The 25,120-nt window shown below is 46.8% G+C and overlaps 12 protein-coding genes across 12 annotated transcripts; 9 read left to right on the top strand and 3 right to left on the bottom strand.

Annotated features, from left to right (window-relative positions):
* The first annotated feature begins 33 nt into the window (after positions 1-33).
* On the top strand, positions 34-2,324 carry V1513DRAFT_271739 (ubiquitin fusion degradation protein UFD1-domain-containing protein). Its single transcript, XM_066894552.1, has one exon. The coding sequence runs from the start codon at positions 147-149 to the stop codon at positions 2,208-2,210; it is 2,064 nt and encodes a 687-aa protein (XP_066755028.1). The 5' UTR covers positions 34-146; the 3' UTR covers positions 2,211-2,324.
* Positions 2,282-4,524, bottom strand: V1513DRAFT_439756 (uncharacterized protein). The gene has a single exon (XM_066897254.1). It carries the CDS (start codon positions 4,237-4,239, stop codon positions 2,440-2,442), a length of 1,800 nt encoding a protein of 599 aa, XP_066755027.1. The 5' UTR covers positions 4,240-4,524; the 3' UTR covers positions 2,282-2,439.
* A 37-nt stretch (positions 4,525-4,561) lies between these two features.
* On the top strand, positions 4,562-5,540 carry V1513DRAFT_439755 (uncharacterized protein). The gene is made up of 3 exons (XM_066897253.1): positions 4,562-4,928; positions 4,994-5,100; positions 5,155-5,540. The coding sequence occupies exons 1-3, from the start codon at positions 4,640-4,642 to the stop codon at positions 5,176-5,178; spliced, it is 420 nt and encodes a 139-aa protein (XP_066755026.1). The 5' UTR covers positions 4,562-4,639; the 3' UTR covers positions 5,179-5,540.
* A 234-nt stretch (positions 5,541-5,774) lies between these two features.
* On the top strand, positions 5,775-6,340 carry V1513DRAFT_369517 (uncharacterized protein; the record flags this gene model as incomplete). Its single annotated transcript, XM_066894750.1, has 3 exons — positions 5,775-5,855; positions 5,910-6,037; positions 6,091-6,340. Coding segments are annotated over 3 exons (459 nt in total), but the record flags the coding sequence as incomplete, so codon positions are not given.
* A 199-nt stretch (positions 6,341-6,539) lies between these two features.
* Positions 6,540-7,769, top strand: V1513DRAFT_474935 (uncharacterized protein; the record flags this gene model as incomplete). Its single annotated transcript, XM_066900194.1, has 2 exons — positions 6,540-6,561; positions 6,627-7,769. 2 exons carry the CDS (start codon positions 6,540-6,542, stop codon positions 7,523-7,525), a joined length of 921 nt encoding a protein of 306 aa, XP_066755024.1. The 3' UTR covers positions 7,526-7,769.
* V1513DRAFT_396172 (glycosyl hydrolases family 31-domain-containing protein) lies at positions 7,218-10,833 on the bottom strand. The gene is made up of 5 exons (XM_066895383.1): positions 10,002-10,833; positions 9,666-9,949; positions 9,040-9,615; positions 8,065-8,979; positions 7,218-8,013 (listed from the first exon to the last, which is right to left on the bottom strand). Exons 1-5 carry the CDS (start codon positions 10,735-10,737, stop codon positions 7,645-7,647), a joined length of 2,880 nt encoding a protein of 959 aa, XP_066755023.1. The 5' UTR covers positions 10,738-10,833; the 3' UTR covers positions 7,218-7,644.
* A 616-nt stretch (positions 10,834-11,449) lies between these two features.
* V1513DRAFT_423729 (Abscisic acid G-protein coupled receptor-domain-containing protein) lies at positions 11,450-13,096 on the top strand (the record flags this gene model as incomplete). The annotated part of the gene is made up of 4 exons (XM_066896051.1): positions 11,450-11,682; positions 11,750-11,853; positions 11,916-12,041; positions 12,096-13,096. The coding sequence occupies 4 exons, from the start codon at positions 11,450-11,452 to the stop codon at positions 13,094-13,096; spliced, it is 1,464 nt and encodes a 487-aa protein (XP_066755022.1).
* Positions 13,097-14,118: 1,022 nt separating this feature from the next.
* V1513DRAFT_457190 (uncharacterized protein) lies at positions 14,119-15,114 on the top strand (the record flags this gene model as incomplete). The annotated part of the gene is made up of 3 exons (XM_066899611.1): positions 14,119-14,847; positions 14,992-15,046; positions 15,083-15,114. 3 exons carry the CDS (start codon positions 14,119-14,121, stop codon positions 15,112-15,114), a joined length of 816 nt encoding a protein of 271 aa, XP_066755021.1.
* A 98-nt stretch (positions 15,115-15,212) lies between these two features.
* Positions 15,213-18,796, top strand: V1513DRAFT_271385 (uncharacterized protein). Its single transcript, XM_066894550.1, has one exon. It carries the CDS (start codon positions 15,461-15,463, stop codon positions 18,524-18,526), a length of 3,066 nt encoding a protein of 1,021 aa, XP_066755020.1. The 5' UTR covers positions 15,213-15,460; the 3' UTR covers positions 18,527-18,796.
* Positions 18,695-20,489, bottom strand: V1513DRAFT_439736 (uncharacterized protein). The gene is made up of 2 exons (XM_066897252.1): positions 19,932-20,489; positions 18,695-19,882 (listed from the first exon to the last, which is right to left on the bottom strand). Exons 1-2 carry the CDS (start codon positions 20,257-20,259, stop codon positions 19,068-19,070), a joined length of 1,143 nt encoding a protein of 380 aa, XP_066755019.1. The 5' UTR covers positions 20,260-20,489; the 3' UTR covers positions 18,695-19,067.
* Positions 20,490-20,533: 44 nt separating this feature from the next.
* V1513DRAFT_439734 (uncharacterized protein) lies at positions 20,534-22,242 on the top strand. The gene is made up of 4 exons (XM_066897251.1): positions 20,534-20,769; positions 20,866-20,954; positions 21,089-21,683; positions 21,732-22,242. The coding sequence occupies exons 1-4, from the start codon at positions 20,742-20,744 to the stop codon at positions 21,896-21,898; spliced, it is 879 nt and encodes a 292-aa protein (XP_066755018.1). The 5' UTR covers positions 20,534-20,741; the 3' UTR covers positions 21,899-22,242.
* Positions 22,243-22,327: 85 nt separating this feature from the next.
* V1513DRAFT_396158 (uncharacterized protein) lies at positions 22,328-24,150 on the top strand. Its single transcript, XM_066895382.1, has 4 exons — positions 22,328-22,511; positions 22,566-22,812; positions 22,878-22,966; positions 23,048-24,150. The coding sequence occupies exons 2-4, from the start codon at positions 22,735-22,737 to the stop codon at positions 23,973-23,975; spliced, it is 1,095 nt and encodes a 364-aa protein (XP_066755017.1). The 5' UTR covers positions 22,328-22,511; positions 22,566-22,734; the 3' UTR covers positions 23,976-24,150.
* The last annotated feature ends 970 nt before the right edge of the window (positions 24,151-25,120 follow it).

The following is a 25,120-nucleotide window of genomic DNA, read 5'->3' as shown; positions in this document are numbered from 1 at the left end:
CCAATGCATTCGAGTCGATTAGAAACAGATTTCTTTCAAGAATTTGTTCTTTCTTTGTCTTTATTTGTTTAAAGGCAACTATTAGCCCCAACTACCCTGTCGGACGGACAAACTCTCGAACAACTTTTGGTCCAGTATCCAAATCAATGACTTCTTCGTTAACTGTGCTTGTGCCCCAGATTCGAAGCACACTCGCGCATTCAGACAGAATCGTTCTGCCCCAATCAATTCTCGAGAAACTGCTTTCGGAAGCCGATCGAGAGTCACTACCGTCGCCACTTACGTTCCGCCTATTCAATCCAGCAACCAATGCATTCACGCACTGCGGAGTCCGCGAATTCTCCGCGCCAGAATCCACAGTACTGGTGTCTCCACAAATTGCCTCGACTCTAGGGATTTCTGAAAAGCAGTTGCAAGCCTCGTCGTCGCAAGACGGAGGGTCCACTACTCCTGTCATCGAGGTCTCGAAATGTGATCTACCAAAAGGCACATTCGTCTCGTTATGTCCGCTCGATACGAATTATCTTACCATCGATGATAACTGGAAAGCTTTACTCGAATCTGCATTGCAGGCTTCGTACACGACATTAACTGAAGGCCAAACGTTTGCCATCGTCAATCCAGCTACCCAAGATACAATTACGCTTTTGGTAAATAACCTGCAGCCTGCGAAAGCGGTGTGCATTGTCGAGACGGATTTGACGGTCGATATCACTGCCATGTCAGAAGATCATGCACGGAAATCGGTTGCGAATAGAGACGCGAAACGGAACGAGCAGAATGGGCTGGTTGCGACAATTAGTAAGGATGTGCCTCTTGGTGGTACCTTTAGCCATCTCAATCAGGAATATTTGTTTGAACTCAAGGCGTGGGATAGATCACTACCACTTATTGTGAAGTTAGATGTTTTGGATGCAGGGGAGAGCTCAGAGAGGGATATTGATGCCCGGGCAGCTGACGTATATGTCTCCGTTGACGGGCATCCATCGACAGACTATTTCTTGTGGTCGACGCAGTCTGAAGAAAAGAACGTTATTTCCATTGCACCGTCAAATTCGTTTCTGGCTAAATCTGAAGGGATATCGCTCGCTGTCAGAAGTTGCGTTGTTCCACTATCCTTCTTATTGACTGTCTCACAAGGCGCAGCTATGACGGAAGAAGAATCGAATCCAGCACTACCGCCAGACTCGCGTCAATGTCATAATTGCAAGCAATCATTCCCTCCGCGGACTTTCCAGTTGCATTCAGCGTTTTGTGAGAGGAACAATTTGGTATGTCCTCATCCCAGCTGCGGTCGGATTTTCCGACGGCAGGACGGTATCCCAGAGTCCCACTGGCACTGCAATCTTGATTCTTTCTCGTGCGATTCTGTTTCTACCAAAGAGAAGCACATTGTGGCACACCATACTTCAACAACTTGTATATGTAACGAAACATTCCCGTCTCAGCAACATCTTGCGATTCACAGGGCAACGGTCTGTCCGCTGAAAATCCACATATGCCGGTTCTGCCATCTCCGTCTTGCCCAAGAATCATCCCCAGACTTGCAGTCAGATTTATTAGTGGGATACACCGGTCACGAATCACGATGTGGTACCCGCACAACTGAATGTCCGCGCTGCAACCGTATAGTCAGACTCCGCGATCTGGACAGCCACATGCAACTTCATGAACTACAACGAGTGTCCGCGCCAGTCCCACGAATTTGCACCAATGAGAATTGTGTTAGGGTTATCGACGACGATCCCGCGGCCGCGAATAGCAATTCACTGGGCCTATGCTCCTCATGCTTTGGCCCTTTATATTCGCCAATGCACGACCCCACAGGTGCGCGTCTCAAAGCTCGGATCGAGCGACGGTATTTCATTCAGCTTACTGCGGGATGCAAACGCCATTTATGCACGAACACTGCATGCGTTACGGGGCGCGCGAACTCGAATTTGCCGAAATTTGCGGCGGGTGAAGTTCCCGCTCTTGTGAAAGAGCTCACCCAGGGTGGGAAATTGGAGTTTTGCGTTGACGACGGAATGACGAGACGGAGACGGTTGGTGAATTGGATTGGTGATGATAACGAGTTTTCGAAACCGTGGATTTGCAAGGCAGTTGGTGAAGTCGGGGTTGGTGCGGAAAGCGATGGTATTACTCATAGCGAGGTCAGCGCTCGGAGTTGGTTGGCAGAAAATGGAGTTAGGATTACTGAGGTTAGGTGATTGTATTATACTTTTCGCGATTGCATTTTTGGTGTTGCATTGGTAATATCATTGTATGACATGGATGTATTGTACAAATGCACAAGGTTATATAAAGAATGCATTAACAAGTATTCCATAATTAAAAAGTATTTCACACAATCAAACTCCAGTGAAAGTCATTTCAGTATGACACTCCAGTAAGACACAGTTCAGTGCAAAACTCCAATTAGTCACATTTCAGTACAGCTTACCTGCTGTTCTTTTTCAGACTGTAGTTCCACATTCTGTCCATCACAGATTGAAATTTGGTGCGAGGCGACATTATGACGTCATTATGAAAAACGGTGCCTAGCACGTCATACGCTTCCTCCTCGTGCTTGCTACAGTCATCACTATCTAGTTCTCTGACATTCACATTCACTAAGGGCATATGATCGGTTAGATCAGCAAGATCCATGTTGCTTTCCGAGTCACTGAAGACGCTGTCAACGAACTCTCTAAAGAGAAGACTAGTCTCATTCTCCGTTCCAGTTTGTTCAAAGGACCCCAGTTGATCCAATTGCTCTACCACAGTCCGTTCCAGGCATCCTATACTGACATCATTATGGTCCTCCATAATTTCATGTTCTTCCCGCAAAACAATATCAGGATTAAATATTACCTCTGCACGCTTTCTCCAAATATAGTTACGATCAGCAGTATAACTCACACCAATCCCTTTCGCCAACTCCCGTTTTCTCCTGCCACTAGTATTCCCGTTTCTGTTCTTCAACGCATTAGTATTATACCCAAGCCAAGAGTACTTCGGTGACTTGATTCCACTAGTGTAGTAGTAATCCTCTTTTCGGCCCTCCATCAATGCCATGCTCCTCAACAAGGGAGGAGCACAAACGGTCCGAAGTAACTCCTCAACTTCGTCCTCCCTGATTCCAGGCGCGTTGTCATTCTCGTTGCCATGTGATGCGATCCACGCACAGAAATCCCTTAGGTATTCACTGAACGTCCGGCACCCGCCAACAAAGCGCAGCGTTGGCGGATTGTAAAATCCAGAATACGACGTGCATTTTGATCCAATCTTGCCATTCCCTGAATACCGCCCAACATTTTCGTCACCCAGAACACACGGATATCCATTCTCCACATCGCCATCCTCGTGGTCCTCCGAGCATAGCGAGATATTGACAGCAGGCTGTGTGCCACTGCTACTCGTCGAACTACTTTCATAACGGTCCATGGGATTAATGTTGCAGTAACTAAAGCTGTATTGCTTCCGCCGTTTAATCTCCACTTTCTGTCGCGCTTGCGCGGTTAGCGTCGTGACTAACGGGACGTATATGGAAAGATACTCCGAGCACGGAAGATGCGTGGATGGTGTAGCTAGAAGTTTATAAAACGCGTACGGGGTGTGTGGAAACTCTGACTTATGCTTGCCTGACTTGGACATCAGCGGTGAGTATGAACGCCACACATGTGTTCCTGTTCTGCCAGATCGCGGTGAGCGCGAGAGCATTTCTGGTGTAGGATAATGATGCTGAGGTGCTGTGCTTGCGTGTGGTAGTAGTAAGAAATCTGAAGACTCGAGACCTGAAGGTAAACTGAAAATTGAGGAACTGACAGGTGTCGACTTTTTCTCGGTCAAATCGTGTCGGGACAGTGATGTCAGACGCTCGTGTGATGCACGCAGAAAGGTCATTAACCTGCGGTATCTTGCGCTGATACGACGACGAGTCGACATTGATACTGGCGTTCGCTCCAGAGTCACGGGACGTACAACAGCTATAGATGAAGAATTCGAGATCGCCGCCGAGTTTGTATCGATACTAAGTGCGAGGGTATTGCCTACTGTCCTCGTGACGATTCCTTCGTCCTTTTCAGAGAAATGGAAATTGTTGATAGCTGTAGTTGATTTGGGTATATTCGCACAGAGTAACAGTCGTTCTCTGGGAGATGCCTCACTTGCATCTAGATGCATCATCTGATCGTTGGGTATGCTCAAGTCTCCGCGCTTGCGAAGTCGTAGAGAGTCCTGAATTCGCTGTGCGAGCATCTGAATTGCCGATAGATAGCTGAGAAGTTCTTCTTACAATTGTCTTGAATAGTCGACGCAGGGCCGAGTGTAGTGAATCATATATCACTGGGATCCCGTATCGTCCGGTCTGTATTGAAATCAGATGCGTACGAATCGTAAGCTTAGCACAGCTTTTTCTCCAGTTAAATGATTCTGGCACGAGAAAAAAGCAAATCACGGGAAGGTTGGTCTTTGGAAGTAGAAAATACGCGTGATGTAAATTTTCGTGTCTCGCTGGTCAGTCGTGAATAGCACTGATAAATGAGATTGAAAGCTTGTACAGTTAGAGCCGCACTTGTGGCCGGCATCTTAGTTGTCCGATGTCGACTACAGTGCGCAGCCAATATGCACATTTGATTCGGATACGATATTGTCAACAATGGCTCGACTAATATCAAATAAACTATCTCCACACCGCTTACCGGCGCTAAACCGAGGAATACTTGTGTCATTTCTGTTCCTGCTGCTTATATTACTACCACCGGCCTCAGCAGTAACATCCTTCTGCAAATGTACTTGTTTCACGAATTCTACAATTATTCGAATGCCGGAGGAACTATCCCCAAATCAGTCGTGCTCAGAGTGCACTCGGAAATTTTGCTTGAATTATAATTTGCCGATTTGTAAAGATGCGGTGGAGGACACGGATGTGTCTACAATTTGCTTTCGTGAGATCCTGGCGTTTGTGATAAGCGGACAGTTTTTGTAATTGATAGCTAACTGTTCACTCTAGAACGGGATTCGGTGAAGGACGAGGCTATTGTCATATTATTTATTATATTAGCGGGTGGTTTACTGCTGTATGCCCTCGCGAAATTGGGCTACGCCAAGTGGCAGGAGGTAATGTTTTTGCTTTTGACTGATTAGTTTATATATGCTAAACTTTCTCTGCAGAGACGACAATATTCACATCTATAACCTGTAGAACAAACTATATATCGAAAATTACAGTATAATGTATTTTTATGATTGTTTGCGTGCTTGGCTCTTTGGATAGTTTATCAACTTTTGATTAGATCGGTCACCTCATTTGGGTTCGGTGTTAAATATTCTTATCGGAGAAAGAGGTCAGGGAACGTTGTGTATATAGGAAGACAATTTTTGGACTGAAAATTAGTGATAAATCGGCCCCGAATGGAAACGTGGGTTCATTGCCTGAGTGGCCTGAGTCGTTCGACCAGTATGTTGGCTTTGTCTTTATAGGCAAAAGTTATAGAGTCGTCGCTAGAGATGGTCTGAGAAGCACATTGTAATATCATTAAAAATACTCCTCGCACTCTCTGTGCCGTCTTATCCATGAAAGTCAAAATAACGGGCTCCATATTTCGCGAGTCTGTAATATTTCGCCATGCTCTTGTTTGAGAGTTGAATCGGGTCAATCGACCACTACTCTGACACGTAGTCATCATTTGGCTGAACGCGAGGCGCGCGTCAATGCCCAAACTCACCACCACCAAATGAATTCGCCGGTTAGCGAATAGTCGCTAAGGATGCCGCGCGAATATAAATACGCGCAGTTCTACTGCTGCTACTTACTGCGCTCTTCAAAGAAGACTAGAAGCTTTTATATCGGATCCACACCGCTACCACTGCGGGTACGTACAATCTGATGATGCTAGCCTTCATTCTGTTTACTGATATGAGTCCAGCGATTACGACAGCATAATGGTGAATTACTACAAGGCGCGTGGAAGACCAAACAATCTGATAAACGTCCTTGGGATATGATTTGTATAGTATCAGGATTTCCATCAAAAATCAGCGCTCTTCAGTTTGAGTATGTCCTTTGACTTGGACTTGATTCTGGCGGCAGCACTAACTAATCCTGAGGCACGCCTGGCAACATCCCTTCAGATCACGGCATATCCACTCGGCCGACCGTATCACGAAGAACAAAAACCAAGTGAGTACGCTCCATAAACATCTCGGAAACTTACGATTACTTTTGTCGTCGCCATCGCTATGTCGATGGCCGCTGAAATTCCATATTTTTGACACGGAGGTGGAAAGTGTGTGGAAACAGAATAAGTATAAAGTCGCTGAAATCCCGACACATGTTACGATCTTGTTGGATATACGGAAACCCGAGGGATTAGCAAAGGATGCAAAAGCTAAAGCTGGCAAGGAGGCGGGAGAGGTTGCGAGTGATGCAGAACCTTCACAATTGCCACCAAATAAACGAGGGCGAAAGAAAAAAGCCCAGATAGTGTCTGAGTCGTTGGAGGCTGAAGCTCCTGCAGAGCTCGAGCTTTCGCAAAGAATTAACATACACGACGGCGATGGACTGGGTGGAATTAAAGGGTTGAAAATTACCACTGGTAATATCACCACTTGATGCTCATTCAGTCACTGCTAACTGGTTTTAGAAATCTACGAACCATACTTCTCCTACTCGGCGCACCGGATAGAAAACGGAGATGTATGTGGAATCTGCTGCGAGCTTTTAGGCAAAGAGAATGACTATAATGGTCTCGCGACGGTCATTTGCTCAAACACAGACTGCTTAGAAACATACCATACCACTTGTTTAGCCAACGCATTTCTTTGTCAGAGTTCGGATTCATCGGATAAACAAATCCATGTGCTGCCAGTTCAAGGTTCTTGTACGACCTGCGAGCACCTGCTGGATTGGGGATTGCTCATACGAAATGCATTTTGGCGAGGCTTAGGCACGAAGGTCACGAATGCGGAAATCGGCCTTACTCAGCAGCATCAGATGGTGGAAGATAACGACAAGGTTACCGAGATTGAGCCATCTGAATCGTCGGATACTGACTCAGACGTCGGAATATTGAGTCAAAAATCGAAGACTCTGCCGGTTAGATCACAAAACTCTGTAGATGCAGCTCTGCATATGGATGCGGCCAACGCCGCCTCAAGACAGTCAAGGACAGCGACTGCGACTAAGAGGAAAAGGAAACACGCGACTCTGGACGACGAAGTAGTAGCAGACTCTCCAGCCGATAAGAAAAAGACATCACAAATATCTAAGGAAACGAAGAAATCAACAAAGCTCGCCAGTGACGCTTGCAAGCACGGGTTGCCTGCGAAGACGGACGGTCCAGTATTTAGGGTCTTCGGCAGTAAGGGCCATTTACTAGAATATATACCCGATAGTGAAGACGACAGCGAAGGGTTCGAAATTGAAGTTGAAGATTTAGTTAGCGACGACAAAGATTTACCAAAGCAACATCAGCCTGCTGCGAGGTTTCCACTGTATAGTAGCATTGAGGTTGTTGACATTTCCGATCAATCCCCTGTGTAATTTCATTCTCATCTATGTGTGCATTTAGGAGGTTCATACCGTCCTTAGTCATTTTTCAATTCACATACAATCCTTACAAATATTTCAGCATCGATGTAGATGTCGTCCAGCTTCGATACTTAGAACTGGATCGACCAATCACCGGTAACAAAAATCTTAGGATCCCTAACCGTGACTACACTAGCCTTTCGATCGGCAGCTTTTGTAATATGAATATCCGTGCTCCACGATTTTCGGTCCTGGAATGCCTCGACAGCATGATTTGTCTTCAGTTTGTCGGTGTCCAGGCCAACAACAATGATCTTCTCAATACGGACGTCGTCGATAGACTTTTCGAAGGACTTGTTGGAGGCGCTGGATGCCTGCATGCTTCGCGATCGCAAGATGTTGTCTTGCACATTGAAGATGAAGAAGCGATAGAGATAGGCGCCACGGCCGTATGACGTGGTTTCGCCGTCGTCAAGGTACAGAACGCCAGCAGCGTTGCCCTAATAATCATTAGCAATCCGACTACTGTAGACCAGATAATCCGCACTCACAGTTTTGTCTAGGTGGACGACTAAGGTTAGAGGATCATGGCTCATCAGAGTCGCAGATCGTCTGTGTCTGTCTCTGCGAACAAGTATATGGCCGCCGCGAGCAAGAATCGGAATCTTCTCCAATGGAGCTTCAATATGCTTATAACCAATGCCCTGGTAGATAGTGTGGTCTAAGTAGTCATAGTAAATCTCTTCATCGGGCAGATAAATCTCAGTGGACGTAGCTCCCTCTTGGACAATCGGCTTAACAAGCAAGCCTGTCTCACCAAAGAAAAACTGATCATCAATGCCAAGAGCATCTTCATTGTCTGGAGCAAGCAAGAACAATGGCCTGATGATCGGAACCCCATCAAAGCTTGCACGATGGAATGCTGTATAAATCGACGGTAGCAGCTGGTATCGCATTCTGATGGCTGTCCTGATGAGTGAGGTGTATGGCTCGCCTGGAAGCCACGGCTCTCGTCGCTTTGATTCAATATGAGCATGACCTCTAAAGAATGGATAGAATGCTCCCGCCTGGTACCAACGGGTCAGCAATTCAGAAGTAGGGTTGCCAAAGAATCCGCCCACGTCAGCACCGACAAAGCTGAACCCCGCAATGCTGTGACTCAGAAGCATGGGTGTAACAATCCTCAAGTAATCCCAAGTGGCTGCATTGTCGCCAGTCCACACAGCACCGAGCCTCTGAGAGCCCGCAAAAAAAGACCGAGTAAGAACAAACGGACGTTGACGCGGTTGTCGAGCCTGCAGCGCCTGGACAGTGGCATTGACGAACGTCATGCCGTAAATATTGTGGATATCGCGATGTTCCCAGTTTCCGTAGTGAATGGTGTCCCGTGGGGCACTAACTTCCGGTCCGTTGAAAACAGAAGGCTCGTTCATATCATTCCAGATGAGCAAGTTGTTCTCGTGGCCCTGGTCACCTAAAGTTAGATTTAACTCTATTTTCTGGTTTGAAGTTGATTAACAACGTACGCAGTACTTTCCGGACTTAAACTGTTCCTTCCAATATTCAACGGCCTTGGGATTGAATGTATCAATCCAAGCCGACTCACCAGGCCAGCACCAGCCATTGAATTCCTCTCCATTGTCGGTCTTGACGGCAAGCTCGTTCTTCGAGAGACCTTCGTACACTTTATATCCCGATTCTTTCTTAATGTGTGGATCGATGATAGTAACAAGCTTACGCTTGCGTTTATCCAAAACCTGCATCATTTTTTCTGGAGTTGGGAACATGGATTTCAGCCATGTGAAATACTTCTTACCGTCAGTGTACTCAATGTCTAGCCAAATGGCGTCATATGGAATACCGTAGCTGTCAAAGTTCGCGTCAACTTCAAGTACATCTTCCTCAGAGTTATAATTCCATCTGCACTGGTGATAACCAAGTGCATAGATAGGTGGAAGAGAGGTGAAACCCGTAAGGAGGCCGTATTGCTGATACACAGAAGAAGGATCAGGACCCAGAAAAATATAGACATCTATAATTCCGGACTCGGATATCCAGTGAGTCTGCGTAGACTTGCGAACGCCGAAAGCTTCAGGATTGGGCTATTGAGCGTCAGAACGCAGAGTCAACCAAACGCGAACGGACTCCTCACCTTTGTTTTCGTAATATCAATCCAAGTTTCTGCTCCATTAGCCCAGAAAATAGCAACGCTGGATCCTTTCTTATGAGCCTGCATAAAGGGAATAGCACCATACATTGCCATAGGACTGTTGACCTCATATTCGAAAATGTCGACATTGAAGAGACGGTACGGCTCATCGTGATTTCCGTCACCGCCTCTCGTCTCTCGAAGCGAGAACTGGTCAGCATGCTCTGGAATACCAAATACGTGTTCGTAGCCCGGAAAAGTGACATCAAGAGCGATTGACTCAGGTCCTGCCAAGTCGTATTAGTATTCACCCAGCCAGAGTAGGAGTAGAAGACCTACCTTTAGGCTTCTTATCTTCCTTTCCGCCAAAATTTTCTTCCCACAGGCCATTAACGTCCAACTCATCCTCCGATTTTGACTCGTCCATATCTGTTGGCTTCGGCCGGTACTGGTCCATATTGAAAAGACCGCGGTCGTTGAGAATAACGTGGGGCTCGCCATCGCGGTAAAATCTGATCTGAAGAGGTTTCGCTTGCACAATTGCCTCAAAATGTCTGTCTGGACCATATCGGACGCGGTAGACAGCACTCTTGCGCTCGTCGTCGGTTGTGGACTCCACTGCGCCGATGTCGGGAGTGAGATCACCAGTGACAGCCCATTTTGATGCCTCGTTGTATCTTCGTTGCGTTAGACTCTCAGGAAAGCCGGGAATTGGAGATTCAACACGTTGTTTCTCATCGACAACGAATCTAGCACTGCCGGACTCTAAAAACACAAGCTGGAATGGAAACTCAACATTGGTCGTCGCACCGGTTGAAGCAGTGAGGATCTTCACAATGGTACCGTGCAGAACACCAGCATCAAACGCAACAGTAGACGGATCAATTGCGTACGGAGGATCCCATGCTGCACCTCTGTCTTCTGCCAGATCTGCGTATGCACGGTTTCGTCGGCAGAAAGATGCCTGCTCGCAAGTCTTGAATAGGTACTTCTTTGCTGATAAAACTGGAGCGGCCATGAGGACGATAAACACGACTGTGGTGAGAATCGTCCTCTTCCTTGCCATTGCTGTCATCGCAAATTTCTATAGCAAACTAAATACAATGAGTTTTCTATACTCCGCCGATATTAAAAAAATGTAGACTCTCTGAGTGGGATAGGATAGTTGTCAGGGGCGCGTTCGTTAAAATGGTGTCAACCTCCTACGTTCTTCTCTTCGACGTCCACGAACAATGGGCAATTAACCCTTTTTTTTGGCACCTTCATTATGGGCCTATATATATCTACAATGCTTTGTAAAGCGCTATTTAACTAACCGATTTTAGTAAATAGAACGAATAAACATTAACTGAGGATGACGCATTGTCGTACTGTTTGAACTGATCGTGTAACCCTTTCCCTGGACACTCCTGTATAACCGTCCAAATGAAGTATATTAGTACCAACATATCTGCAATAGAAATGTGCGCCAGATATGGCATAACTAATATTATGTCGCCAGAGTTGTGTAACGGATTAAGGTTGACGGTGTATGAGCAGCATATGGGCAGACTTGCAGCACTGAGTGCAACAAACACACGACGAGGCCATCACACTGGGTTCGAGCAACGAACCTGTGCAGCACTATCCTGCCATCAACCTTAAGGCCACATCTCCCCCTTCCTGTTTCCCCCTTATTCCAGCCGATAATCCACTGCCACTACGCTTTTACAATCTGAGTTCGCAGCGCAGTTCCTGTGACGTACCTCAAGCATTCTGGCATTGATTAATTGGACGCACGCACCGCCATGGAGAAGTTCGATTCGGTTGCTTCGGTTTCTATCGGATTTGCTCTTCTGAGCGACTTGCCGTTCATACTTTCGTTCGCTGTATTCTCCGTCCTAGCACACCGGGCATTCCCTTTTTTCACTTCCGCTTCGGTGTCTATCGTCACTCGGGCAGCGTTTGATCTAGGTTTGGCTACGGCAGGAGTGATCGCCGAGCTAGTACTTTGTGAGATCACTGACTGGGTCTCTCCAGGGTATGACCATTCGAATATGATAAGAAGCCGGATTTTACGTAGGGTAGATTACTGACGATTACTTAAGGCCTCGGTTTATAGCATGGAGAATCACGACGTCGTTTCTCCTGGTGGTCCTCATCGTCATTATTCCCATATTGCTGGCCTACCACTGGTTTTCAGACTCAACCGGTAAGTCCCAGAGTTACGACTCGAGCTGCTAAGCGATTGTATTAACTTATATGAAATACTAGGTCTCACCAAGCGATTTATTTTTTTGTTTACGACCATATCTTTTATAATTTGGTTGTACATCTTCTACAAGATTGGAGATTATCTGCCACTTCCTAAGCACATTGAAGGCTCGTTCTGGAATTATAGTAAGTTAGCGCTCTTATTTCATCTTGGTTCTACGACTGACCTGTGAGCCACAGCCCTGTCGTTTAGCGAAGAATGCCTAGCTCGCGTGGGTCTCGTTGGCGTCTCTTCCATGGCCGTACTGTCGGGCTTTGGTGCCGTAAGTGCACCATATTCGTCATTCACATCCAAGCCACGGACAGTTTCAGAAATGGACATATCGCGAGTTCGGACCGGTATAGAGACGACTGAAGAATTAATGAAGTTCAAGGAATCATCAATGAGATCGTTGGAGCAACGGATTCTGGAAAAACAGAAGACTGCGTCGCTGTCTTCGACTAATCTTATGGCTAAGATGTATTCGTCATTTCGCGGCGATTCTGATGAGAAGGAATATGCTTCATCTCGTCTTGAACTTGAAGGTCTCCATGCGATGAAGAGATCGTTATATAATGACCTTCGCGAACTCACCCGTCGTTACAACGAACAGCAACATGCACAAACGTTTGTGGGAAAACTTTATAGCTCTCTATATTTTCTGTTTGCGATTTACTGCGTTTACAGAATAATAGCAACGCTGATTTCGAGAAATCCATTCCGTCACCAGAATAGCTCATTCTCGCAGTCGGATCCCATCACCCATGTGCTAGCATTACTGGCACAGTACTGGGATCCTGATTTGAATCGCCAGGCATGGGCTCGACAGATTGGATTCCTGTTCTCGGGTATTATTTTTATGTGCAGCATTTCCAGTGTGCTATCGACCTTCAATATGATATCAAAGGCCGTCCCACGCGCGCTTGAGCGTGCCAATCTTGCTCTTCTTGTTGCTGAGGTTTTAGGGACATATGTTGTTTCTACGTCGCTGATGCTGCGAAGCAGTCTTCCAAAGGATATGTCATCTGCTGTTTCGTCAGCTCTAGGGGCGCCGCTGGATACGCAATTTGTCGATAGATGGTTTGATGCGCTCTTCATCTGTGCCGCAGGCGTGAGTGCAGCGGGTCTCTATATCGTGCGTCGGTTCTTCAGCGAAGATATCTTGGAAGAAGATGTGGTAGAGGGTGGCAAATTGGCCTAAATGTGATTGAGCTCGAACCATTAGCGAGAACTGCGATAGCTAAAGTCTATAGATAGCAATGGGACAGTGGCACAAGGGAGGGAGAGGTAACATGTATAAATTTGCTGGTCATTTCATATTAACATTTGCATAAAAGCATGGGTGCGGTTGGGCTTGCGTTATCGAATATTTTGGTTTTATTTCAATTTTATGCGTTTCTGGAGTTGTCATAGATTTTTATCGGTTGCTTATGGTCTAGTGTAATGTTTTTCCCGCTTGTTATGGATATAAGTTAGATTCTAATATAATATTTAATAATGGGACAGTTTAGCGAGTGATTGAGGTCGTGGATTAGAATATAAGTCAGGCAGACCTGGTACCGTGCACTATTGGTATTACGAGGAGTGGGAATGGTAGTATATGTGTCTACTTGCTTGAGCTGGTAATGTATATAATGTTGCAGTTCGGTACTCTAGTGTGTAAGTAGTTAATCCCGCCCAATATTACACTTCCATTGGTAATAGAATGGTCGGCCGAAACGCAATAGCAGTTTTCGCAGATTACATTTGCAGCCAGTAAGATGCACTTTGAACGTATATTCCAGCGGTTTAGTTTAGGTTGTGGCGATTGGCAATACTGATTAGCGATTTCGCACGCGCCTTCGACGCACTGCAAACTCTATCGGCCGTTACGAATCGAACCGGATCCTGCCGGTATAAGATTGATCTGCAACTCTACACTGAGCTTGGCGAATCACTGATTAAATTGGGTAAATAGATGTAATGAATAATGTATTTCTGCGATATAGGGATATAGCAATTTATCTTCTTGAACGCAGAACAACATGGCGGGCAAAAAAAAAAGTAGGCTTCGGTGAAAACATACCAAAATAGGATGAAGCCCTACGCCCCAGGGACGACGAAATTTGGTATCTACACGAACAAAAAAAAATTTGGGCTTGCTAGTAGCAATCGGCACTGACAATTTAGTTTATTTTTAAGATCTCCACCAACGTTCTCAACAACAACTACCATAATCGACACATGACCACGGCTCCAGAATCTACAGTTGCTAAATCGAGTAATTCTGGTATTTCTAGCTCTTCAGTTCCTGCTTCTACGGCGTTACAGGGTCCGACACAGCCTAGAATCACGACAAGCACGTACTCGCAAGTAGTTGGAAGTGCTCCGCAGCAACAGTCATCGATTAATTCCAAAGGCACGACATCCACAGTCGACCTCTCGTTACAGACGAATCTGACCAGCTCAGTAAACAGCGAGAAGTCCGCTGTTACAACTGCAGCTGTTCCTCCCGCTCTCCCAATCGTGTCTCCATCAATCGCTCAGGGCGCTACCGGCCCTACGTATTTTGTCAGTGCTCCGTCGAGCATCAGTGGCCAAGGCCATGTCCGAAGGAAATCGACAGTGAATCAATCATCGGCGGTGCCAGGTCCTCGAAGGACATGGTCGTTGAACAACGCCGTCCATTTTTCGGCAGCGCAGAACCAGCCAGCGGTGGCGACAAACGGATCAGCACCAATTCAGTTTGGCTCGATAAATGCCGGCGGAGCGAGCCTAGGCATTCCCGGTGCTACTAATTCCCAATCTGCGAATCTGAGCTCTATCCATTCTAACCAATCTGGACCTCCGCCATCCAATTCAGCTTCGCCGGTCCCTCCACACGCAGTTATTAGCGGCGGAATTCCTCGGTTTCAGGCAGCTCCCAGTGGATCAGTTAAGTTTGGTACAGTAGAGACTACAGACAGGCGTGATGTAAGTACAATGTTTCTTTTCGGTGTTTCCTTATTGCCATCATTATTATCAACTAGCGGCGAGGGTTGGCCGATACCAGAATGGTGGTACAATTTCCCTCCGAATCATTATCAATAATTTATTCGCCATGATACGAACATACAGCACATATATCGACGAGCCTTCTGCAGCTTCCAGATCCGAGTTCAGTGGATGGGGGGTTGCGAGGAGATTGTCATTGTACAGTGCCTTGTAGCGCCATCGCTTTGGGCCACTCGTTGGGAGTGAACATCTTTGTTGTGCTAAGCGGCGTTCAAGGTTTCAACTACGGCGATATTTGCGCATCTATGCAGTAACTGCACCAGTTAGGTGGCTCTGATATCTCATCTCATCGTCTGTCGACGCCTCTGCCACCGCCGCATTTTTTTCTTCCTCCCTTTCGCGCATCCTCCTTTTTACTTTTCCTTCTCTTCTCCACCACTTTTCTTGGAGAAGTAGTTTTTCTTCTCTAGAATCATTTCTCTCTCAACTGCGAACACTTTTTGGGTTTATTGAGGGATTTAACTAATCCCTTATTTTCTATCAGAATACGCCTCAGCCAAATTCGACGGGCGTACAACTAGGTAACAGTCACATGCGAGCAGACACTGTACCTCCAACACCACCAACAACACAGATTGCCTCACAGTCACCTCGACGGCCGCATCCGCAGCCATATAACGGCGCGCCGAATCACCAATACACTAACGGCTACAGCAACAACTTCCCGCCTGGTGCTCAGCAACCACGTGGTCCGCCTAGGGGAGGCCCAAACACGCCCTATCAGCAACAAACTCCTTATTCACAGTCGCCACAGAAGCATAATGGTCGCAATAACCGGTCATACTCTGGTCACTCACCAGCTGCTACCCCGCAGATGGCTCCAGCCCAATTAGTTATGGGCTCGCCACAGCCTACGCCTTGGTATCCTTACTATCAGCCGGCGTACGGCGCTCAGCAAGTATGTGCTGATTTCCGATCTATCCCTGTTTTATATAGTAGTGGCGTGGTACCTAACCTGGCTGCGTCGCAGTTCCCGACTCAGGACATGTTCTATCAGTATGCGCAGTATGGCAATAACCGCTATGCGGCAAACGTGTATGCTACACCGACATCGCAGCCTGTCCAGCCTTTCTACTCAACGCCAGACAGAGCGGCGGGTGTTTCTGATCAGAGCCCGCGCGTTCCTCCAGCGACCATGTCCCCTCAGCCTGCTGCTGCTGCGTCGCCTGTTACTCCGCTCCAGAAGCCTGTCAGCCACGCCATCAAGATCATCAACCCCGCCACAAATGCCGAGGTCAAGATCGAAAAAGAAGTCACTACTCCGGTCCTGGCTCATGCTACTCCCTCCCCTATTCCCGAACGCAATATAACTCCTGTCACCTCTGTCAGTCCTGTTCCATCGCTGGGACATAATCGTCAAGGCAGCAATACTCCGGTCTTGACGGAGGATGAGAAGCGCGAGCGATGCGAGAAGGCTAAAGCCGAAGTCATGGAGAAAATAAATCAAAGCATCGAGAAGGAGAAGCGCGAGAAGGAGGAAGCAGAGCGCAAGAAACTCGAGGAGGAAGAGCTCTTGAAGAAAGAGGAAGAAGAGCGACTTCAGAAGGAAGAAGAGGAGCGACTACAGAAGGAGGAAGAAGACCGACTTAAAAAGGAGGAAGAAGACCGACTCAAGAAGGCAGAAGAAGACCGAATCCAGAAGGAGGAGGAAGAGCGAATCCAGAAGGAGGAAGAAGAGCGACTCCAGAAGCAAGAAGAAGAGAAGCGCCTCAAGAACGAAGAAGCGGAACGTCTAAAGAAAGAAAAGGAGGAAGAGCGCCTAAAGAAGGAGGAGGAGGAGGAGCGCGTTCAGAAGGAGAAGGAGGAACAAGAAAAGTGCGCTGCCGAGGCTGAGGTTCAGAAGCAAAAAGCTCTCGAGTCTGATGTCAAGGCCAAGGAGAGCGACGATGAGACTCCTATAAGTACCGGCACGCCCGCTACTCCAGAATCAGTCGGATCGCCCACCATACCCGCGGCGGTTCCTAAGATCGCTGAGAAGGCGATAAAGGAATCCAATATCGATTCCGTCGAGACCAATGACGCCGCGGTGGCAATCGCTATCAAGAACGCGAAGTTCATTGATGACATCAACGCTATTGCATATCCTTCTGGCATTAATCCTCCCGTTTCTGCATGGAACGCTAAGGCTGCGCCTGGAAAGTTCAAGTATGATGCTGCTTTCTTGTTGCAGTTCCAGAATGTTGTCACCGCCCGACCAACCGAAGATTGGGAGCAGCGGACGAAGAGTCTTCAGGACAGCGAAGATGGAAAGCGACCGTCTGCTAACCGAAGTGCCAGCGGTACCGGTCGGCAAGGCCCGCGAACGCCAAGCATGCCATCGAATCCTTTCGCTGCAATGGGGCAGTTGGGTAGTATGGGTCAGCTCGGCTCGAAGCCGTCTCTTCTCTCCTCAGATCAACGATTTGCCTTAAGCAACGCTCGACAAGGTATGGATATGTCGAACCCTATGGGTCTCAATAGGACGCCTTCATTCGGCAAGATGGGCAATTCGACCGCTCAGCTTTCGAATATGATCTCCAGCATGAGCGGTATGAGGAACAACAGACAGGGCACTGTTCGTGGCAAGCGACCAGGTGTTGACCGGACACCCAGCATGCGTGGTGATGGTACTCCTACCTATGCTGACGGTGGTGCATCCGGTACTTCTACTCCTGTGGAGGAGAAGATTGAGCCTCTACAGCTTTCCGCGAACAGATGGACGGCTCGACGAAAGGCTGAGCCCGAGGAAGAGAAGGCTCCCGATGGATCCATCATCTATCCTCCAGATGTTGTGCAGCGCAAGGTTAACAGTTTGCTAAACAAGATGACGCTCGAGAAGTTCGACAAGATTTCTGACCAAATCCTTGAGATTGTTGCACAGGCCAAGTGGGAGACCAACGGCCGTACTCTACGACAAGTTATTACATTAACATTTGAGAAGGCTACTGACGAGGCTCATTGGTCCAACATGTACGCCAGATTTTGCAAGAAAGTCCAAGAGTCACTTGGTGATGAGATTTTTGAGGAGGGCGTTCTTGACAAGAACGGGGAGCTTGCGAGGGGCGGCGCTTTGTTCCGAAAATATTTGCTCAGTAAATGCCAGGAGCAATTCGAAAGGGGCTGGAAGGTCAACGATGAGGCCGCTGAGACTGCTGCAGAAGTTCTCACTGAGGAGTACTACAAAGTTGCTGCTATCAAGAGAAAAGGTCTTGGTCTCGTGAGATTTGTTGGTGAGCTCTACATCCTTGACATGCTTTCAGAGAAGATTATGCACAGATGTATCCAAAACTTGCTTGTTGCTCATCCTAGCGAGGAGGAAGTCGAAAGTCTGTGCGGTCTGCTGCGAACTATTGGTGCCAAGCTTGACAACGACCGCTTCCATCGTGAGCATGTCGACATCTACTTCTCAAGAATGAAGGATATCTTGGAGAAAGAGCAATTGTCAAGCCGAATAAAGTTTATGATCATGGATATCTTCGATCTCCGGAAAGCGCAGTGGAAAACCAAGAACGCTGATAAGGGTCCGAAGACCATTCAGCAGATACATGAAGAGGCACTCAAGGAGCAGGCCATCAAGGAGTTGGCTAAGGCGAGAACGTCTAGCGTGCGTTTTAGGTAAGGACGATGCACATAAAAATTTGGGTAGAATTGGAATGGTGGATGTAAAAAGTGTTTCTTTTATAGTTTGATTTGTGTCCTAGCATGTGAACGATGGGGTTTTCCGTTCTTAGTCATTTGTGTTATCTGCGTTTTATGTTTTTCGCTTTTTTATCCCATTTGACTTTGTGTGATCTTTGTTTGTCATTTTGCTATTTGATCCACTGAAATTCTAGCGAATTTAAGGTATATGATGTAACAATCATTTCTATCGTAAGCCCTCCCATACAAAGCAACATAATCACAAACACGTGCAAACAAACGCGCAGGATAAATCATAATACCATTAACAGCCCAAAATTGTTGGAAATTCAGCTCAGTAATAGAAAGGCAGACTCCTGTAAACAGCGATTGCAGAGCGTATCAATGCGACACTTGACGGTAGTCTCAAAAATATCCCGAGAGTGAGGCGACATCTTGCTGATATAAGACAATCGACTCGAAGCAATCTCAGCTCAGCATTCGAAACGTAAGATTTAGTGTAACATCTGTAAGCAGCAATATTAAAAGCTAGTCAAAGCGGCTCTGCGCCTCAACATTCTCTTCCTAAACATATCCCGTATGTGGCGACGTCCAGAGGAATCAGGAGACGAAGGAATAGACTCAGCAGAAGATTGATCAGGGGACTGCTCTTCGATGCGCGCCAAAACCAAGGAATCATTCGAACGATTTCTCAGCATTGCATTAAGTCTGTAGCTCAGGATCGCAGCAGATAATCCACGGCTTTGCGCTGATGTACGCGAAGCATCTGGAATGCGGGAGCCATAGCGTGCAATGCGGTTTTCGGTTAATCGGACTCTGGTGCGCTGAAATTGAAATATGCGCATCAGACGTGAGTAGGAGGACATGTCGGATGATGATGGTGACGAGGGACGGGCGGGAGCTTTACTATCTTCCAATATAATCGACTCATAACTTGCGTCCTTGCTGACTTCACGTGAGAGTGGTCCTGTACCGATGTCTGGACTTAAGAAATCCGATTGAATAGTAGTGTCAAAATCCAAGGGCAATGATACCGCGCGATACGCAGGGATGTCTCTAGACACGAATGTAATGTCCGCGGTTTCTGCCGCACTAGATTTCTGCAATTTATATAGCCGTCGACGCAGATCAATCTCGTGTAATTTTTCATGGGTCCTGTTGCGAACAGCAGGGTTCCCGTTAGGTCTAAGGTAGTTCCGCAGTCTACTGATATTACTCGACGACACAGACGATATGAGTGATCCTGGCGGACTATTGGCATCTGACATGTCGTCGAGTTTCTGGGTTGTCACCTTGACCGGCAGCGATAAGTGACATTTGGCTACCTCTGGTCCAACTGTTTTCTTAGTACGTACAGTCAATAGGGATACAGATGATATACTTGCCACTTATCTCTTGCGACACAGACCGATGCTCTTGGTATAGTCGCGCTCGGGAACAAGCATTACATTCACACTCACCAGCATTCACATCATGTGTGACATTACCATCAGAATGGTTCTCGACTCTGCCAACGAGCTCAAGACAATCGTCGTCTCTTGCGGTTTCCCAATCTCTGAATACAGAAGGTGGACACAGCGGGCGGAGACAGGCGACGACTACTTCAATCGGCGTGAGAATACAGATTGTGCATGCGTTGTGGAGAAGAAAGAAGAACCGGGTTAAGGTGACGATGAAGAGGAGCCATATTGCCGTTAGCATGCTGCGTACCATTGTCAAACTGTCAATGTGATGTGTGTGCTGTGTAGTGGATCGTGTTCAGTTTGTACTAGGTATATATACAAATATATTAGACAGACCTTGACAGAGATCAGAGGCGACATTAGCTACAGCATCATCAGTTAGCGTAGTTTATGTACGTTTGGCAGTCAATTTCCAAATGCATTCGTAATAATGTAAACATCAACTGATAGACCAGGCCCGTGCCAAATCATAGATGTTCCTGAGCAGTGGTGGAGTATATCTTTAATCGCGCGACTTTTAGGTACAGAAGTATAAACGCAGTTGCCAGATATGCACAATTAATGAACTGGGGCAACTCCCAGTCAGTCTAACTCCCGCCGCCAAAGTTTCACAAGCTCTACATCGCGGCCATCAAGTACTCGCGATCTCAAAGATCTCCTCCATTGCCTACCACCGCCACCATTCTCAATTAGTTGATCCGAATAATTGACATAATCTCGACCAAATACGGCATGAGTTCAATGGATATTGATCACCAAGGTACGCCGACCCAATGTCTCCAAACACGCTCTAAACTGAAATGGTGTTGTGCGATGCGGGCATCGGTTGCTAATTTTTTGTGTTTGGTCGATGTAGACGGCCCGGGGAATACAACTGGGTCTACAGGACGGCGATTTCCAACGAGAGGACGCGGTGGTCTCAAGGGACGGCAATTTCACGGTCGGGTATGTTATTGATTTGAGATTAAATTTGATTTTCACGGATCTGGCGCTGTGGAGACAATGACTAGGATTGGATTTGAGTTTGTTCGCGCCAGGCGAATCACGGGAGAGTAGCGGAGCTGATCAATTGCCTTTAGTATCATTTTCAGCACACTCCGCATGCGCCGGCTGGAGAATGGGGCCACGACATGTATAAGCTGTCGAACATAGGAGCACCAGGCGCGGATCAAATAAGAGGTAAGAAGAATCCCGAGCCGAAGTCGAACCAAAAGTCTGCGTTGGCTGCGAATTCGTTCGCGGCACGGATAGGAAAGGCGCCACCAGCGAAGGGGCAGAAGGGTGTAAACGGTCTGGCCGCCGCTGTTGGACGGCCAACGAACAAGGAGGCGATAGTAAAGCAGTTGGCTGATAACCCTTTGTTTGCGGCATTACAAGGGGATCGATCACAGCAGAAGAAGGCGAAAGTGGATATTAAAGGCACTAGTAAGAAACCTGCTAAGGAGAATAAATTTGAGATTAAAGGAAGTGGCGGAAAGACATATGTCAGGATATCAAATCTCGCAAACGGTACTACTGAGGACGACGTCATTGCCTTTTTAGGAAGGTTAGGTGCTGGTATTGAGGCGTGCAAAACTTTCATGGAGCAGGGAGCAATTACAGCGGAGGTTTTATTTACGGAGAGATCAACGGCCGAGACGTGTGTATCGCAAATTGACAATGCCCTTGCTGATGGTATGTCTGAACATCTATTAACGGGAAGGAGTCTGCTAATGAGAACAGGTCGGATAATTCACGCTGGTGTCATATCTAGCACTAAACTAAAAGGCATCACTGAGGAATCAAAGGTAGCGCCGGTTTCGTATCAGAATGGGTCCTACGGTGTCCGTCCAGGCCTATACAGCGACGCCATTATCCAGCGCGGTAGAGGTTTTAAGAATCAATCGTAACGCAGCTGTCCGTTCATATTCCAGGTCAAGTTTCTGCGGCATGTATTAGTTACCGGCTTGCAGAATTTGTCCGCGATTGCACATGTTAATGTGCTTTTTTATATCTACGTCATACACTGTACATGTATCACTAAATGTATTCACTTTGACGGTCTATATTGTTCTGCCATGCGATGCCTTATTGGATGAATTTAGATTGCACTCTGCTCCATTTAGTTGTATAGTAATTGATTCATTGGCGTTGGTGAGAGTATACTTTAGTCCGTGGTGCATTTTCACTTTGCGTATCGTAGTCGTGTCTTTGTCTTTAGATGTATGGAGGACTATTCATCGTTATTAGTAACCTTAGATGAATTTTGTTTTAAGGTGCCGAGATTTTGGAGGTCCCGAGCGTTTCTGCCACGTCGACAAAACTTTAACTTGCGACCTCGAACATCACGGCCAGAAAACTCCTTAACGCTAGAATCAGTATCAATCATAATTACACAGCAATTATTGCGATTCCGCAAAAGGTTGTCGGATAAGCGGTTTTTGCAGCGCTTGGTACTTGGTGGGTTGCAATCAGATGTAAGTATAACGATATGTGGATGGTGCCGAAGATATTATCGCCGAGGTGTTTGATCTGGCTGATAGGAATCGGGATTTGACTAACATTCAGTTAATACAGATCTTTTACGAAGTTAATTGAGCGGATCTTGGATGGTTATATAATTTAGATATTCACATCGCATAGAGGAGATTGCTGTGCGAATCGTACTTTGTTTCGACTCTTCGCACTAAAGAGCAAAGATAATATATATACATACATATATATCACCAAAACGGAAGTCGACAATATGCTGATATCGCAGTGTATTTTCATGTGTGTTGTGTTTTTTGCCACAATCGCGTTCGCAGGAGCAGATTATTACAAAGTACGTTGGGATTTTGTGTTGAGAATGTTGTCTGATTTAGTATTTGGTCTGACTTGAGTGACCAGATCCTGGGGATTGATCGAGGTGCTACTGAAAAAGATATAAAGTCTGCCTACCGGCAGCTCAGCAAAAAATATCATCCAGACAAGAATCCGTAAGTACTGCGACTCAAGTTATTCTTACCCATCTCTTTGCATTCTTTTTTTTTGCATGCGAAGAAGCTAACTGGGTACAGGGGCGATAAGGAAGCTGCAGCCAAATTCGTGGAAATAGCAGAAGCCTACGAGGTCCTTTACGACGAAGAAAAACGGGAGATTTACGACCGATACGGCGAAGAAGGGCTCAAGCAGCGCGCGAATGGTGGCGGTGGACCAGCGCAGCATGGTGATCCTTTTGATCTCTTTTCGAGGTTTTTCGGCGGGCAGGGACACTTTCGGGGTACGAGACGGGGTCCGAATATGGAGACACGAGTGGAAGTGAGTTTAGCGGATTTGTACAAAGGAACGAAGTTTGATTTTACGGTGCCCGTGCAGGCTATTTGTGAGGCATGTGGCGGGACAGGATCTGAGGACGGCAAGCGCCATCAGTGTCCGACTTGTCAGGGCCGGGGTATTAAAGTTGTGCGGAGACAGTTGGCGCCGGGAATGTATCAGACTGTGCAAATGCCATGCGATCAGTGTCATGGGCATGGCCACGTCATTACGCATGTGTGCCCAGGGTGTCAAGGTGCAAAGGTGGCGAGGGAGACGAGGACTCATACCATCGTGATCGAGAAGGGAACTCCAAAGGGTTCGAGGATGGTGTTTGAGAACGAGGCCGACGAGAGCCCGGATTGGGAGGCAGGTGACTTATATGTCGAGGTGCAAGAAAAGCGAGACGAGAATATGGGATATAGACGGCGCGGCGCGGATATGTTCCGGGTTGAAGTGCTGAGTGGGTCGGAGGCACTTAAAGGCGGGTGGAAACGAGAAATAACCTTCGTCGATGGCTCGAATATAACTATATCGCGCAAAACGGGCGAGACTGTTCAGAATGGAGAGAAGCAGATCGTCAAGGGGAAAGGCATGCCCCGGTGGAAACAATCAGGAAAGTTTGGTGATCTAATTATCGACTATGTTGTGGTCTTGCCGGGAAAGGGGCGCTCCGTTAGAGATGAATTATGACGAACGTTAATGCGACGATAAAAAAGCTTGTATTTATTGCGTATATCAGCAGATTAGATTGTTGACGTGCATATGAATTAATAAATTCGGAATAGAAGTATTAAGGTCGGGAACATGTCAGGTGCATGATTTACCTGCAAGGTACTAGGCAAAATATCTTATATTTCATACTCACCACAAATGAAGTTACTTGCACGCCGTTGGACTTAACGACATCCGAGTATGTGTCCACAAGAGTATCTCGAAACAAAGTATTGTAATGACGAATATCCGGGGATAGGTATCCTCACACCGCCTGAATTAACGGCGCCAAGTAGCTCCTCTCGGAAAGCAAATATAAAAGCGCGTTTCACGGACTTACGACGTGCAGAGATGTGTAGATAGTAACAACTGCATTTCTCTCAAGAAAGACAAAAGCCATCTCTCGACTAACAAACTTATAAAGGTATATGGCCTAGCGATGAATGATCCGCCAGGTACTGGTGCAATCAGGGACTACAGAATGCCATTGTGTGGCTCCATTTCTAGCATGTCATGCACATTAATATTTAAATTATAAGAGTAGTGCAAATTACTGCAATTTATTAGCATGACAGCCTCGTCGCCTCGTGCGTTCGTTGGTACTTGCGTCCCAAAGCTACACTTATATCCGTGCCGTGGATCCTCCACTCGCTGGGAATTAATTCAGTCTTCTCGATCCGAGACGACAAAACGAGCTACTCTTTCTCATCTCAAGAGTCTATGAACCCGTGATCAACAATATTTTGATGGCGGGGCATCCAGTATGTGGCACCGATAGCCCGTCGGACTAAAGGGAATTGAGTCCTTTGGCGACAAATACCCCGCGCTTGACCTCGTCCTACCATACTTTCTGACTGGTTCGTTTTACTGGTATACAATGTAAAAATATTAATGGAATTGGGCGTCAAATTTGCTCAGCTACTGCAAGGTTAAACGGCCATGATCCGTGTCGTTTCCTGCGTGGCGGACCCCGCACGTGTCCGCACGTCCGAAACATGCGTACCATTCCCTGTTGGCCTTAACAGTTTGTAACAACAAATAATAATCTCCAAATTATATAACATCTGAATATCTGACTATGGAAACTGCCTACTGCAGTATATGTTGCACAGTTCTGCGTGATG

Source organism: Lipomyces chichibuensis (genome assembly GCF_038497645.1).
Source record: "Lipomyces chichibuensis strain CBS 12929 unplaced genomic scaffold V1513scaffold_6, whole genome shotgun sequence".
NCBI lineage: Eukaryota > Fungi > Ascomycota > Lipomycetes > Lipomycetales > Lipomycetaceae > Lipomyces > Lipomyces chichibuensis.
The sequence above is the reverse complement of the archived record's forward strand: the minus strand, read 5'-3'. Positions and strand labels throughout refer to the sequence as shown.